This window comes from Rhinolophus hipposideros, assembly GCF_964194185.1.
Source record: "Rhinolophus hipposideros genome assembly, chromosome: 25".
Taxonomy (NCBI): Eukaryota; Metazoa; Chordata; class Mammalia; order Chiroptera; family Rhinolophidae; genus Rhinolophus; species Rhinolophus hipposideros.
The window spans coordinates 11,821,292-11,838,537 of record NC_138071.1 but is presented as its reverse complement, the minus strand read 5'-3'; the positions used below and the strand labels follow the sequence as shown (position 1 = coordinate 11,838,537).

Below are 17,246 nucleotides of genomic sequence, written 5' to 3'. Positions count from 1 at the left end.
TTTAAAGACAAGTGAAGTATAGTGAAATTAAATAACTCAGTGACAGAGCTGGGGTTTGAACCCAATGATCTGGCTCCAAAACCCATACTTCTAACAACTTTAATATATTGCCTCTTAATGCAGTGTCAAATTTGGTGTAACTTGCTATTAATAATGATATTTGAGTTATCTAAGTCGGACAATTATTATTTTTGTGATAATAGAGCTCTCCTTCACTGCTTTCCAATATACTTTCTCAAGTTGGAGAAAAGAGAGGTAGAAACAACTGGCACACTAGGAATTATGTATAAAACTCAAAGTACATTTATGAGAGTGGGTTATGCATGTGGCATTCTTTTATCTTGAGTATCAATAGGGTAAAAAAGATTGGGACTGCTCTTATAGGAGATAAGAAGTCATTCAGTGTGGGATGTGACAACATTAGGGATTTTAGTTAGAAAAGAGTTAAATATTCCTATATTCATGGAGAATATCACATCAGAATTTTTTTTTGAGAGATTATATACATGTCAGGAATTGTCGATGATATTAATGTGAAATTCATAACTCACATGTGTTTTTCCATCCAGGAATCTCTTTCCGCTTTGAATTTTCATAATCATTTATCTAGATATCACTTAAAGAACTTTCGAGATCCTGTCTATTACTCTGCATTGGTGTGTACTGAAAATACATATGGGGTGAATCATCATCACCATCATCATGTCTAATTACCCATGCGTTGTTCTGTGCACTTGACAAGTATTTGCTCATTTTAATCTCCTAACAACTCTATGAGAAAAGTGTCTTCATTATCCCAGTTTTACTGATAAGGAAACTGAGGATTTAAAGGTTAACCTGCTGGAGCTCATTAGGAATTTGGAAGGCTTTTGGTCCGGTATGACAAATGGGTTTCCACTTGAGTATCTAAGGAGTAGTTAAGATAAACTGATTGATTGGAAAGCTCCTATTGTATTCCATAATTTCTCATTTCTTTCGTAATTTACATATAGAATCATTTCCCATAGGAACTAATAATAATAATTTAAATACATAGAGCTCTTTAAGGACTTCCAAATGTGTTCACCATATTCATTGCTAGATCCCTATGTGATAAGTGAAGCAAAAGAGACATGCACAGTTGAGAAAATAAATAGGGAAGTGGCTTTCGAATCCACATGCCCCTCTTGACCTCCAGACCAGTGATCGTTCCTCCATGCTGTGCACCTCTTGTGGACTCAGCAGTGTTTCCCAATACCAGGTACCTGTGGTCACATCAGAGACTTCACTGTGTTCAGATGGTAGGAAGATTCCAGAGAACAGAGGGTAGTAGAGATCTCTCCATTAATATTAGGGAAGTCCACTAATTGCTGCTGTGCGGTACAGATTGTATTTATTTGCAAGTTACTATCTTATGTCACCCACTTTGTTTGATATATTAAATGTTTTAGCATCTTGTGATTATTGATTTTACTTAAAAACCTCTACAGGCAGAATAAGAAATTCACTCTAAGAAGGAAATTATACATAGAGTTGACATAGATAAGTATGAGTAGTATATATTTTTGGAGAGTACAATATGGAAAAGAGTAAGAAGGGTACAGCACAGAAATTAGTACAGCGTAAAAATTAAATCCAGTATGCTGCGAGATGAAATTCAGGGAAGGGGGCCTGTGGAGAGAAGATAGATACAAAGAACAGGGATTGCTGTCAGGTGAATTTGTCCAGATAGGAAAGGGTAATCCAAGAAAATGAGGCAGGGAAAGGGGCCTAAATTCTGTTAGAGAAAAGGAAGGTTTGTATAGATAGTGAGGCTCAATGCAACAAGAAAACATGAAAGATAGGAATCCTTTTCTCCCTTTAAAACCTGTGATTCTATAAAAGTTAATTGGAGGGAAAGTAAAAATGAGCAGACACTGTTAAGAGAAACGATGAAAGCTTCTGAGAGACATGGGAGTCTGGAAAAGACTACATTTCTGGCATCCTGCTGTCCTGCCACTGTTACACTCATCCCAGTGAACTGGGGGAAGTTTTCTGATCTGAGCAGAGTTGACACTTCCCAGCGACCATGTTCTCACCCACTGAGAGGTTCCCACCAGCAGCCCACATTGACAGACTCGGGCAGAGGTAGCAGAAGCAGAGGATAGGAGAGAAACTGAATAGGGGAGCTAAGATCAGAAGGGAGTACAACTCTGGGGACTCCGGTTGGGTCGTTCTCCTGCCACATTTTGAGAGCTGTGTGTAGTTCATATCGTACAATAGCAATTATGCTTTAAGATATGTACACTCTTCTCTACAACTGTCGTTCTCTGTAGCCAGTATTGGACATTCAGCCTATCAACTTTTATTTATCCAGCCTAACCTGGATCCTCATCATGTACTATCTAGTGTGCACAATAAAGCATATCTTCTTCCTGTACGTACGTCTGGGCTTCTTTTCATGTAAAAAATATTATGCTATCAAGAATGGCCTTGTGTGGATTACAATCTTCATAGCTCTTACTATGCACAATATATTTTTATCTACCATTTTTTTCTTAGAGAAAAATAAGCCCAGTGGGCTATCTTACAAAAATGTTATTACCACTGTGTTCTAAACATTTATAGGCAGTGCTGGGACACCTGTCATTTTTAATGAGAACGGAGATGCTCCTGGGCGTTATGATATCTTCCAGTATCAAATCACCAACAAAAATCCAGAATACAGAGTCATCGGACACTGGACCAATCAGCTCCATCTAAAAGCAAGTATCGATATAAATGCACATTAATGTATGTTGTTCTCAAGGAGGGATGCTTTATTTTTAAATATATAACTTTTGATAAAATAGATGTTTCCCATAAGTACATTTTTTTTAAGAAAATGCATGATTTGATCCTTCCTTCTGCCTGAAAAATGTTACGGAGAATCTTAAATGTTTGTAGAGAAATCTGATCTCTGTAGGGAGTTATGAAAGATTTCGTTTCCTTTGGATTGACTATATATACACTTAGGGAAATTTGGCCCTTTTCTGAAAGACTCACTTGTTCAAGTCTTTGTACTGTGTGTGTGTGTGTGTGTGCGCTTGTGTGTGTGTGTGTGTGTGTGTGTGTGTGTGTGTGTGTGTTGGTGGGTGGGTAAGAGTGTGCCATGAATGATAAAGTTTGGGCTTAAAACTAAGTGTGTTTAATCTTTGCTACATAATAAGGTGAGACCTTTTGGCTATGTCTGGTTGATGGAAGTGAATCACGGTCTGTATTTACTTTACACCTTTTAATCACAAAAAAGTTAATGTACCCAAAATGATGTTTGTCATTTAACAATGCTTAGAGCTACCTGCTGTTCCTGTCTTACCGCCAGTGCTTTAAAAACCCAAGGTCTGCAAAATTGATCAGACTCAGAGAAAAGTAGTTGTCAGTCATAGCACACATCGGACATTTGGAAAACAGCAATGGCAACAACTGTATGACACACTTACTGCCTGGAAACAAAACTTGAACAAAGTGAAAAACAGCCTTTTGAGTCTTTCTGATACCTGAATTTTTAAGCTATAAATTTTGTTCTTTTTGGGAAAGATATCCAAATCATAGTGAAATGTTATAAGCTGAAAAAAAACAAAAACAAAACAAACAAACAAAAAAAAAACCAAGGTCATGTAAAGACAACATGGAGAGCCCAGCCTGAAGGGGAGGGTTCTAGGGAGGTGTCAAACGCAGCTGGACATTTGCATGTTCAGGTGCCACGCTGCCACAGGGCTGGGGTGGGAAGTGTCTCCTCCCACTGTGGTCTGGTGGGGACAAAATAGGGGTGGCATGCAGGATGGTGGCAGGCAGAGAAGCCCCATCAGATGTACCTGAATGATGGGCAGTCCTCCTAGGAGCTCTCCTAGGGAAGGAGTCTTCAGGGACTTTGGGCAGAGCTGTCTCCTACCGGCATCTACCCATCATAAGGGGCCTGGAGCAGGAAGCCAACCCTGTACTTGAAAGATAGGGAGGCCCAGAAAGTTGCAGGGCACAGGCCTGGCAGTGGCCATGTGAGGAGGGTACAGGGTGGTTGGAAGCAGCATCTGCTTACCCCTGGGTGAGGAATTATTTCACATTGGAGTAGCCCATGGTGCCGTACCACTGCTGACTTGCTTCTTCCGCTGTAAAGGAGGGAGCTGCCCGGCAGTCTCAGCTAAAGATGGGAGTTCACTCATACAGCATTTCTTCTGCATCTGTAATATAGGACTATTTACAGGAACTGAGTGGCCAAGGAATTGCTACGACAGAAGTGTTTCCTCTGTAGGCAGTAAGACACTTTTAAGATGCTTCCAAAAAATCTAGAAACATATTCTTCTACTGTTCTATTGTTTCAATGTGTATCAGTCTTTCTTCTAATGAAAGTATCTCCTCTTGATTCTCACCAAAACACTGTGAGTGTTGAGTTCATTTCCTCAATCGATAATGACATTCATTTCCTAGCTACAGCTTATCCTAGCTAAAAGGTAAATGCTTATGACATAGGTGAGGATGGAGAGAGAGATCATTTTTGTTTGTGTGTGTGTAACATGTGCACATATGCTTTTGTGAGTTTAACCTACCCAAAAGACATCAATTTGGTAATTTAAGTACATTTTCCACTTCTGTATGTCCAAGTATAACACCTGAAGACGTGTGTTTATCCAGCATCAGTCACCAAAGTTCTCAGAAAAGAAGCAGATGGTGAGAAATAACAAACGTAGAGTATTTATGATTTCCTGTCTTTGAAATGACTTCCTAATAATTATCACACTTCTGCATTCAATAATGCAAAAAGACAGCTTATATTTCAACTACTGATGTACAGTTTACGACATGTAGAAGCCTGATGAAATCTTATCCATTATTCTACAACTCAAATTGACAGTTACCCAAACATAGCTTTGGTATCTCTATAGGTTATTGATACCAATCTGAAAACCAATAGCTTTTTCAGCAAAAGCCCTTTTGAAAGTGGACCTATCTGAGATAAAATAGACAAGACAAGGAAGATTTCATCAGGGCTTAAATGGGAAGCTAATTTTATCTGACTTTTATTAATGCCAAACTGCCTACTATATTCTCATAATTAAGGATTTACATAACAAAATTAAATGGTTGAAAAATATGTGCACTACTATATAATATCATGATAGCTAAAATAATTATACACACAAGTACATGTACAGACATCTCTTTATACATGCATGATATATTTATTATAAAACTTTATATTGACTCTCAAGCTGATTTTTTATGTACATTTAATGGTGCGTGAAACTTTTATATTTATTTTTGTGTTATCGTTCATAAAATACATCAAAACAATTTGTAAGAATTATTTCTCATGCATAATATGATTACTTGTAACTAGACAGCAGTGCTTGTTTTATTGAAGCAGGGAGAATGCACCTCTGAGAAGAAAAGAGAGTGAATTAGATTGTGTGGAGGTTATGTCAGAGTTGAATTCTGGAATATATCAGGATAAACTAAACGATTGTTTTTCCAAGTCACCTGCTTGAAGGTGGAGGAGTGGGTGTGTGGAAATGACCGATTTACTAAAATTCTGCTTAGAAATTGGGCAAGGTACCAAACCAATTCTTTGCCTCACTTTCATCATATGTAAAATGGAAATATTAACAGCATCAACTTTATTTGGTTGTAATAAGAATTAAATGAAATAATAAAATAACACAGTCCATCGCTTGGCACACAAGAAATCCATAAACATTACCTCTTATTAATTCAGTATCTCATGATTCTGTGTTGTCAGTGGGAGGTCTGATGATGCGTGTGGTGAGCAGAGACATGAAGGTCCTCATTGGAATAGGCACTTGCTTTTAGAAAGTTGGCTTTAGAAAGTTCAGAGAGGAAAGAAAAAGAAAGTTCAGAGAGAATCTCCACTTTTGAAATGCCAACAATTTGTCCCCATAGCTCATTGTTTCTGTCATTCCTTTACTGGCCTTAATACTGTGTTTCCCCGAAAATAAGACCTAGCTGGACCATCAGCTCTAATGAGTCTTTTGGAGCAAAAATTAATAGAAGACCAGGTCTTATTTTAATATAATATAAGACTGGGTCTTATATCATATCATATCATATCATATCATATCATATCATATCATATCATATCATATCATATCATAACATAATATAATATAATACATTAATTTTTGCTCCAAAAGACGCATTAGAGCTGATGGTCCAGCTAGGTCTTATTTTAGGAGAAACATGGTACTTTAGAAACATCGCTGCACTTAAACAGTAAACTCTATGTAAGATAGATACATAGTTTCGTTTCCTATAGTAGCATGTGACAAGTTATCCTCACTGAGGCAGTTCATTCTGAATGGACTTGATAAGTTCCTTCTGTGCACATGTTCTGTTGGTACTAGTGAATGTGTCATCCCAGCTGTCAGGGAGCTCACAGTCTAGATGGATGGACAGACACTCAGACTCATAATTCTAGTGCAATGAAGCGGGTGCTTGGTTTTGCAATGGCAGCTTAGATAGCGATTCCTAATCTGGCCTGACCCCTGGTGGGGTCTTGTTGAGGGACAGAGGGGAGTCTTCTTCCCGTACACTCCATCCCTCCTTATTCTATTAAACCAGGTTTACAACAGATTTCACATTCTCAACTGTAAACATTTATCAGCCAGTTATTGAACTAAACTCTTCTTATTTTCTTTTTCTTTTCAATTAAAGTTTATTGGGGTGACAATGGTTAATAAAGTTACATAGGTTTCAGGTGTACAATTCTGTAATACGTCATCTACAGATCACATTGTGTGTTCACCACCCAGAGTCAGTTCTCGTTCCATCACCACATATTTGACCCCGTTTACCCTCATCTACCACTGCCCTTCCCCCTTACCCTCTGGTAACCACTAAACTATTGTGTGTGTCTATGAGTTTTTTTTTTCTTTTGAGATTATTATGCTAAGTGAAATAAGTCAGACAGAAAAAGTTGAGAACCATATGATTTCACTGATATGTGCGCTATAAAACTGAAAGCAACAAAGGAACAAGACAAAGAAACAAAAACTGCTTATTTTCAAAGAGCCAGTTTTTCTGGCTGAATTGCACCATAGGATAATTCTGTACTCAGAGTATATAATTAAGCATATATGAATGCAACAAATTGGTCCTGAATATATATTAGTGGAGTGAAATAATTTTTTAAAAGGCTAAGTTATTCTTTTCTTTTTCCTCAAAAATTGCGAGGCCTTTTATTCCCACCAAGGCATTGTCTATGGTACCAAATATTATTGTTTCTTTTTGTTTTCCATGAAACTAACATATGTTCTTAATTTAGCAATTACAGTTAGTTAATATAATTGTTTGATTTAGGTTTTCTATTCAGTAATCTCAGTGCACAAATGAAGGGTATATTATTTACCTGACAGTGAATTTGAACAATTAGTTCCCTCCATGTTGTTAGACTGATTTTCTAAAGAGACAGGTGGTCCTTATTAGTGATTACAAAACACACTGTAACCTAGAGGTGCACAGTAAAAAGTGAGTCTGAACTGTAAAGGAACAGCCATATGCTGCTTTGAGTCCACAGGGAGAGGGTATGTTGGGGTTATTGGATGGGCCTGAAACAACTCAGGGCTTCATTTCTATTCTTCCAATTAAAGTCCCTTTTTGTGCAGGAAGGAGACATGTTTTTGCTTGTTTTGTTTGCTTCTCTTTCTCTTCAGGTAAATAATTTAAAAGTAAGTAAAAATAGTAAAGTAGAATGACTTCACAAGAGTGCCACAACCAGTTACTGGTGGCATGGTGTCAGTTGGAAAAGGTAATTTGAAGGAGAAGGGCTTCATTGGCCCTAAATTAGTTGTGAGGGGGTCATTCCTTAGACAAGTGTAATTCTTGACAAATACTGAATTCTGTGCGTTGGTTTTCCCATCTGTTAAGTGGGGATAATAAATGGGCTTCCTTTGAAGATTAAATGTGCTGTAATCTGTTGGTTGAGAACAGAATCTCAAAGTCAGAAAGATGTTTGAATTCCAACTTTCCACTCATGAATCTTATAGCCTTTGGCACGTTATTTTACCTCTCTTAGTCTGAGGTTCTTCATCTTCATGGAAACAATCATCACTACCTCATTGAGTTTTGGGGATAATTAAAGGAAATTACATAAACGAAGATCCTAGAACACTGCCTGACACATATTCAGTGTTAAATGAATATGGTAATAATAGTTTTGTTTTGTTTTGCCAGTATAACCAGCCCACTGCAGAAGATCTATAATGGGCATTTCAATCTGAAATTCCATATTTGCAAAATCTTTTCTGCCTTTGTCTTGATGTTCTGAGTAGGAAGTAACAGTAAGAAGAGGTCCATACGCCATGATGTCTTGTCTGTGCCTATAAAGTAAGCCCCAAATGTTTATTTTGGTGTGGAAAAAAAAAAAAAGAAAGAAAAAGGGCTCCATGATGCCAATTCTTTGGATATAACAAGAAACTTGAGCAAAATTTCTGGTGGAATTTAGTCCCATTAAATTCTATGTACCTGTAGTATAGTATTCATAACATGATATTTTAATTGAATATGTATGTTTCCCTAGAAATGCCCCGTTAAATACATTGCTACACAGGGTTGCTCCCCTTGCCTAGAATACAGGAAAAGAGAATTTCTGAGTCTTCTCATTTGCCTCATGGGTTTCCTATTTTGGATAAACATCAAAAAATAATTTTAACTCAAATCATTAGATTAATTAATTTCATGGAGGAAAAGCTTTTCTATAATGAGGGATATTGCAATAGTCCTGACAGAGGAATGGATTGAATGGAGTTGCAACAGTGAGTGGAGACTGGACCCTTCATTTGCTTCGTCTCTTAGGAGTCACACATTTTCTCTTTGCCTTTTTTGTCCCATTTGTAAAGTTGTCAGCATTTGAAAATGTTCTTTCATATTAATGTCAGTGCATATAAAACATAGTCACCTCTATGCCATGAGCATTATATAAAGAACTTCCTTTCCTACAAAACACAAATGAGAAGTCAGTTCCCTGAGACCTTTCACTGCATTCCAGCAGAACTTTAAATGACCCTGTATTTCCTGCCTTTATACTTTCTTCTGAAAATGCTTTGTTCTGCTTCCTTTCCTTGTTACAAGATGATTTGTTGTCAAAACTATATCTTATTTATTAGATGCAATCTCAGTCTAGTTTTCAGAAAAGTCATTTTTGGTTTAGTACTTTTATCTCTGTTTTTGAGAAAACCAGCATTTGGTAAATTCATGTTTTTGACACATTGAACAAATGTCAAGGTGATTAAATTTTAACTACGTTCCTGCCAAGCCAAGAGTAGGTGTTCAATAAGTATTTGTTGACGATGTCATGAATAATCTGCCATTTTCTAAATACTGACTGAATATGGAACAATGATCCAACATTATTGATTAGAAAGTGGACTCGTACACAGATTATTTATTCAGTGACTGCTCCCTGCCAGGCAGGATACTAAGGCTTTGGGGAGTACAAAGTTCAATAAAATAAAATTCCAGATATCAAAGCATTTACAGGCCATTAAAGGCAGTGCTGTACTTGAATTTAACTGCAGTAAAAGTATAATTAGACAGGTGCAGATTAAAGAATAAGCTAGGGATTCAGAAGATATAATGGTTACCTCCAACTGGGGGGACTGGATGCATTTTTTTGATAGATGAAATTCAAACTGGATTTTAAATCACTTTGGTGGCCAGAAATGGCTAGAAGAGTATATAGGCCATGGAAAAATCATCTATCCATCCACTCACCTATCCATTTATTCCAGAATAAAGTGCCTCAGATGTGCCATTTCTGTGCTAGGTGCTGGAATGATTTAGAGGTATTTCAGATTCAGTCCCTAGTGTCACTCTTGAATTAGTAGCACTATGCAGGAGCAGAATCCAAGGATATGCCTCTTTCACAAGACTTTAATGCATCCAGTTGTGTTCCTTTAGTCTTATCAATTTTAAACATACATTCTTATTAGTAGAGTAGGATTAGTGTTTTCAAGAAAGCATCTTCTTGGTCTGGAAGCTGGAGAATTGGGGAACTATTTTGATCTAACTGGTTTGCAATATCCCCAAGGAGATAGGTTGGGAAGACCCTAATATTAGGATGGCCTTATAGGAGAAGTCTGACATTCAGAGATCTCTACCATTCATATTCTTGCCCATGCCATGTGCAGAGCTTCCCATACTCTGTATGTAGTTCTTTATAATTGCCGAGTGGCTTCTGATGCCTGCCTTTGAGAAGCAATATCCTTTGGATGGGCAGGCCTATCCTGACTATACCAAGATTTCATAATGCCAGTTGAAAGTGCATTGATGAAGATGAGGACTGTTGCCTGTGTTTTCACAGGGAGCAAGAAAAGGGCACAGTTTATTTAGGGAACTGAGTGTGATCTTGAGCTGCCAGAACAGAGGGAAGTCTGAGCAGAGGACATCATGGGGAATGAAGAAAGATGGCTAGAAGCTAAATTTGATAGGGTCTCAAATACTATGAGAACATAAGTTGGTATTCTTTAGGCTAAAGTGCACTTTCCAACAGAGATATGCTCAGCTTTAAACTCCTGGAAATGTCTTTGGAGACAAAGTGTAGATTGGCTGGAGAAGAGGTTGTTCCATTACTTAGTAGAGGCTATAGTTAAGAATTAATTCTTTCCTATTTTATCTAATTATCTGACAGATTTTCTCTGCCTTATCTGTCCATCTATTTGGCTTGCACCTAATTTCCATAAGATATTTTAACGGACTTACTGAGATACATTTATCATAGTAGAATAACAGAAAAAAAAAAGGTGAGGAAATTAGGAAAAAAGAATAAAGGGATTTTAGTTAGTAGTCAAGTTTGATTTTTCTCATCAATAATTAGTCAGTAGATTCACCCAGGTTGTTCAGTAGAGTGAGCATTAATCATGCTACTATTTCAAGAACTTACAAAATTATGCCATACAAAATATGATTTAATCTAATTAGGAACTGAGAAGCTGGATTCAGTTATCTGGATCTACTTTGGGGCAGATTCTTGGGGAAATTTAATAGTATCCAGGGAATTTATTAGGGGAAATATAATGAGCATTTAAAAAAAAATCTATCATTATTAATGAAAAATAGGAAAAGTCACAAGTGTTTAATTAGTTATTTCAATAAATAATAATAATAATAAGGAAAAAGAAAACTGAAAAATGATATTGGTCAAATAGAAAAGGCAAATCAAAGAATATGGTACAACTTTAAAAAAGACATAACATAAAGTAGAAAATGCTTCTTTATACCAACAACAAGAAGAGTAAAGGTAGATGGTGACTCTAGACTTTTGCAGGTATAATAAAGTTATAACAATGATAATAAGTGGTATTTTAATCCTTATTTTAACCTCAGGAAGTGTAAAGTAACTTCAATTTTAACATGATGAGTAGAATAAATAAGGTTAAAATAAGGTTGTAAACATAAAACAATAATCTAGAAAAGAAGAATAAGTGGTAAAAATCTCATTTCCTTATGGTAGATTTACTAAAACATATGTGAACCCTGTATCCTAGAGTACTTTTTAAAAACTCAATGGACACATCAGCATTATGTAAATTCTACAATGTACAAGGGAAATAGAAGGAAGACTGGAAAGTACTATATACAAATGGAATATGTAGTCTCCAGCTCTGGCTAGAGGTCAGTAGCTGATAAGATCATGAAACTAATACAAATAAAATTAATATGTCTGTTGAGTGAATCAAAAGTTTAACATGCCATCTTTCCTCAAAGATTTCACTATTTAAAGGAGGAAAATAAAGCCAGAAGTCCTTATGCCATTCTAAGGAGGTTATGTATCCTTATCTCCAAGTGAGGCTGCAGAAATTTGCAATTGTGTACAAACTGAGGGGTTGAGATGTAAAAGAATGTTCTTTCTTTAAATCCATAAAAAAATAACAGAGATCTAACAGTGACATAACAAGGACACAGAAAAGTACTAAATTTTATTAGTATTTGATTGCTTTTATTTGTTTTAAAATAATTTTTAATTAAATGGATTAGTTTGAAATAATTTCAGATTCACATGCATGCACTTGTAACAAATAATAAAGATCTCATGATCTCATTTCCCAGTTTCCCCTGATGAAAACGTCTTTAAACTTACACTTTATTCAGCATAATTCCTCAAAATGTATCCAAATGGTCACATTCCTTTTAATTTCTGAATATTATTCCAATGTATGAGTGTACCAAAGTTTAACTATTTGCTCTTTGAAAGACACCTGCAAAATAATTATGAATAAGCCTGCTATGGGTACGTGTATTTGTTGAATTGTATGTATAGAGAAACAGCAGGGAAGAGTGATGTCTCAGACCTGAACTAAGTCATTTTTATGTGACAGTTTTGGAAGTTATGTTTAACCCTTTAATATAAAATATTTGTAGAAAATAAGAAAGGGAAATGTTATTGCTACAGTATACACCTCAGATCTTTTATCACTGGCATAGTGATGCCTTGACTGTGGTACACTTACTCCAGTTGCGGAAAAGATTCCCAAGACAAAAGGTCCCATTTAAAAGTAATACCATCTGAGAGGTTTCCACTCAAGATGGCAGAGTAGGTTAATGCTGTGCTTTCCTACTCTCATGACCACACCAACATTACAACTAAACTACAGAACAACCGTCATTGAGAATCTCCTGAAATCTAGCTGAACTGAATTCCTACAACTAAGGACATACAAAAGAAGCCACCAGGAGACTGATAGGAGGGGCTTAGACACAGAATGGGCTAATTCCACAGCTGCGTCTGACCATTAAAAATCTTAGCTGTGGAAGTCCAACTCAGAGGAGCAAGGAATCCCAGCCCCACACTAGGCTTCCAGCCCAGGGTTCCAGTGCCAGGGAGAGAAGTCTCCATAATTTCTGGCTGTGAAAACTAGTGGAGATTGTGGCTTATTGAGCTGAAGGCAGCTGGAGTCCCTGGTGTTCCTCTAAAAGTGCCTGGCCACAGACTTACTTGCTAATGGACTCACTTATCTGAGCTCCAGGGCTGGAGCAGCAGTTCAAAAGGCACCAGGGACATACAGGGAGGAACTGAACTGTTTGGCTTTAAGGTGAGAGCTGGAGGGGCAGCTTTCTCCCATGGAGAAGATCAGGCAGAATTCATTGTTTCTTTGTTGAACCCTCCCCTCTACCTGTGTACTGATGCAGGAGGACACCGAATCTGAGTCTCCATCAGCCTGGCTAACGTCATTCACACCACTCTGGTGATTCCCTGAGAACTTGCTGATCCAATTTGTGGACCCACTCCTAGCACTTCCAGTGGTTTTCCACACAAATGACCTTTCATGCTTCATGATTTGGACTTTCATAAAATCTCTCATAGGTTCACAAAACCCAAACACGCAACATCTAGCTTTGGAAGCCCCTTGGCTGCTCGTGTTGAGGAGCCTCAAGCCTGGCACTACAGGCAGCCAGCCTTGGTTCATGGCTTCGCCTCTCCCTGGCACCTCCAAGCACAGCATTGGTGCTGGCCATCTGTGAATTACTTTGTGGCTCATGCCAGTTGGCCTCAGGCAGGGCACAGACTGTGGCTGAATTTGGCTTAAGGCGATGCCCCTCCCAGGAGGCCCCAGAGCTGGCGTACCAAATGGCCAAGATGCAGCATCATCTGGCCACCTCTAAGGATGATACACCCAAAGGGCAGACTGGGAAGGCACCAGTTGCACTACAACTCCTCCACTGTTGTCATGGCCAGTCCTCACAACCAATCAGCCTCAGGATCAATCCCTCCCATTGTTGTGCAAACAGCAACCAGGGCTAAAATACAATAGGAAGGCACACACAACCCACACAAGGGACACACCTGGAGCACCAAGCTCTGGTGAACAGAGAGACTACTCCACTGGGTCCCACAGGACACCTACTAAATAAGGCCACTCTACTTAGACCAGAAGACATAGCAGCAGTACCTAATACATAGAAACAAATACAGGGAGACAGCCAAAATGGAGAGAAAAAGAAATACTTCCCAAATAAAAGAACAGAATAAAGCTCTAGAAAAAGAACTAAACAAAATGGAAATAAGCAATCTACAAGAAGGAGAGATCAAAATACTAGTTATAATGATGCTCAATGATTTCAGGGAGATCATCAACAAAGAGATAGGAAACATAAAAATAGAGGTAGAAAACACAAAAAAAAAGAATTGAAAATACAATAACTGAAATGAAGAATATATTATGGGGAATCAGCATTAGATCAGATGAAGCAGAGGATCAAATCAGCAATTTAGAAGATAAGATAGCATAAAACATGGAACTAGAACAGTAAAAAAAAAAAAAAGTCCAAAGAAATTAGGATAGTTTTAGGGACCTCTGGGACAACATCAAGTGTACCAGCATTTACATCATAGGAGTACCAGAAGGAGTAGAGAGAGCAAGTAATTGAAAACTTATTTGAAGAAATAATGACAGAAAACTTTCCTAACCAAGAAAAGGAAATAAACAGAAAGTCCAGGAAGCACAGAGAGTCCCAAACAAGATGAACCCAAAGAGGTTCACACCAAGACACATCATAATTAAAATGCCAAAGGTTAAAGACAAAGAAACTTAAAAGCAGCAAGAGAAAAGCAGTTAGCTACCTGCAAGCGAGCTCTTATAAGACTGTCAGTTGATTTCTCAACAGAATCTTTGCAGGCCAGAAGGGATTGGCAGGAAATATTCAGTGATGAAAAGCAAGGACCTACAACCAAGACTATTCTACCCAGCAAAGCTATTGTTTAGAACTGAAGGACAGACAGAGAGACAAGAAAAACTTAAAGGAGTTTATTATCACCAAACCAGTATTACAAGAAATGTTAGAGGGACTTCTTTAAGAAGAAGGAGAAGGAAAAGGCTTTTAAAAAGTATGAATAATAAAATAGCAATAATTACATATCTATCAATAATTATTTTCAATGTAAATGGATTAAATGCTCCAATCAAAAGACATAGGGTCACTGAATGGAGAAGAAAACATGATCCTTACATATGCTGCCTACAAGAGACTTACTTCAGATTGAAATACACACACATACACACAGAGTAAGTATGGGTATGGAAAAAGATATTTCATGAAAATAGAGATTAAGAAAAAAAAGTTGGGGTACCCATACTTATACCAGACAAAGTAGACTTTAAAACAAAGGTTATAACAAGAGACAGAAAATAACCCAGCAATCCCACTTCTGGGTATTTATATGAAAATGCTACTTCAAGAGCATGTGTTCATCCACATGTTCATTGCAGCATTGTTTACAATGGCCAAGATGTTGAGGCAGCCTGGGTGTTCATCGATGGATGAATGGATAAAGGGTAGGTAGTACATACAGAGGGTGCCAAAAAACTGTATACACATTTTAAGAAAGGAAAAAACTGTATTAAAATTGTAATACTCAATATAGCCAGTAACAAAAGATGAATACAAGTCACATTTAACTTCTGCAATTACAAGAGGTTCTCAAAGTGGTTACCATCAGCATAATTTTAATACAGTTGTTTTCCTTTCTTAAAATGTGTGTGTGTGTGTGCGTGTGTGTGTGTATATACATATATATACACACACAATATCCCGTTGTATATACAGAGGGTTCCAAGTATATACAATGGAATATTGTTCAACCAGGGAAAAGAGTGGGTTCTTGCCATCTGTGGTGGCATGGTTGGACCTGGAGGTTACTGTACTGAGTGGAGTGTCAGACAGAGAAAGACAGATGCAATGTGATTTTGCTTATATGTGGAATCTAAAGAAGAAAACAAACAACCAAACAAAACAGAAAGAAACTCATACATACAGAGAACATATTTTTGGTTGCCAGACAGGAGTAGGCTTGAGGGAGTGCATGAAAAAGGTGAAGGGATTAAGTACAACATGATGGTTACAAAATAGTCATGAGGATGTAAAGTAAAGCACAGGAATATAGTCAATAATATGGTAATAACTATGTATAGTGCCAGGTGGGTAACTAGACTAGTCACGGGGGATCACTTCTTAAATTATACAAATGTCTAACCACTATGCTGAAATAATAATAAAATAATATTGAATGTATCAGCTGTAATTGGACAGTTAAAAATGGGGGGAGAGGAAGAAGGGGAATAAGAAGTTCAGATTTCCAGGTATAAAACAAATAAGTCATGGGGATGTAATGTACAGCATGGGGAATATAGTCAATAATATTGTGATAGCGTGGTACGGTGTCAGATGGTTGCTGGACTTACCATGGTGATCGCTTCTTTACGTATATAAATGTTGAATAACTATGATATACACCTGAAACTGATATAATACTGTGTGTTAGCTACATTTTAATACAAATCTTTAAACAAAGAAGCCATGCCAATATCTAAGGGTAAAGCATTGCGGGCAGAGGTAACAAGTTTGAAGGCCCTAAGGCCGGGCACGCCTGGTGTGCTCGGGCATAGCCAGGAGGCTCGTGTGCATAGAGCAGAATGTAAAAAGGGAGAAAAGAGAACAGGAAATGAGGTCAGAGAGGTAACATGGGAGCAGATTATGTCAGGCCTTCGGGGCCAATATAAGGACACTAAGTTTTTCTGGGTAATATGAGACGTGACTGTGCTGAGCAGAGGCTTAATGATTTTATTTAGAATTCTAAAATGATCCGTGGTTGTCATGTGGAGAATAGACATATCAAAGGCAAAGACATGGAGGTCAGTTAGGAATCTATTGAAATAACCCAAGAAAGATCATGGTAGTTTGAACCCAAAGGATTAGTGATGGAGATGGGGGAAAGTGATCAGATTCTGGGTATATTCTGAAGATGAAGCCAACAAGATTTGTTGAGAGATTGGATACGAGGTATGAGAGAAAGCGAACAATTGGTGTTCATTTGTTCAGATAAATAGAGACAAATTTAGAGAGCAGGGACAACTTTGAGGAAACCTCGGAAACTCCAAATTTGTTCTCTCCAAATTTGTTCATTTGGACAGATAAATGGATAAAGAAAATGTGATTATATATAGCAGAATATCTTTCAACTATAAACAAGATGGAAATTCTAGCATTTAAGACAACAAGAATGAATTGGGAGGACATTATGCTATGTGAAACAGACCAGACACAGAAAGACAAATGCTGTATAATCGTATTTGTATGTGGAATCTAAAAACGTGGAACTGATAGAATCAGAGAGTAGAGTGGTGGTTGCCAGGGGATGGGGGTAAGGGAAATGGGATGACGTTGGTCAAACTTTCAGTTACAAGATAAATGAGTTTTATCCTTGAAATTTGCTGAGAGTAGATCATAAGTGATTTCACCACACA

The 17,246-nt window shown here is 37.5% G+C and overlaps 1 protein-coding gene across 3 annotated transcripts in view; it reads left to right on the top strand.

The window, feature by feature from the left end:
• The window catches only part of GRM8 (glutamate metabotropic receptor 8), a 707,399-nt gene that overhangs the window by 578,578 nt on the left and 111,575 nt on the right, over nucleotides 1-17,246 (top strand). For 2 of the 3 annotated variants that reach the window (XM_081038724.1, XM_081038725.1), the window contains one exon: nucleotides 2,587-2,723. In XM_081038724.1, the coding sequence (XP_080894850.1) occupies nucleotides 2,587-2,723 (137 nt within the window). Of the gene's footprint in view, nucleotides 1-2,586; nucleotides 3,567-17,246 lie in introns of those variants that run through there. The other variant, XM_081038726.1, reaches the window with a different exon arrangement.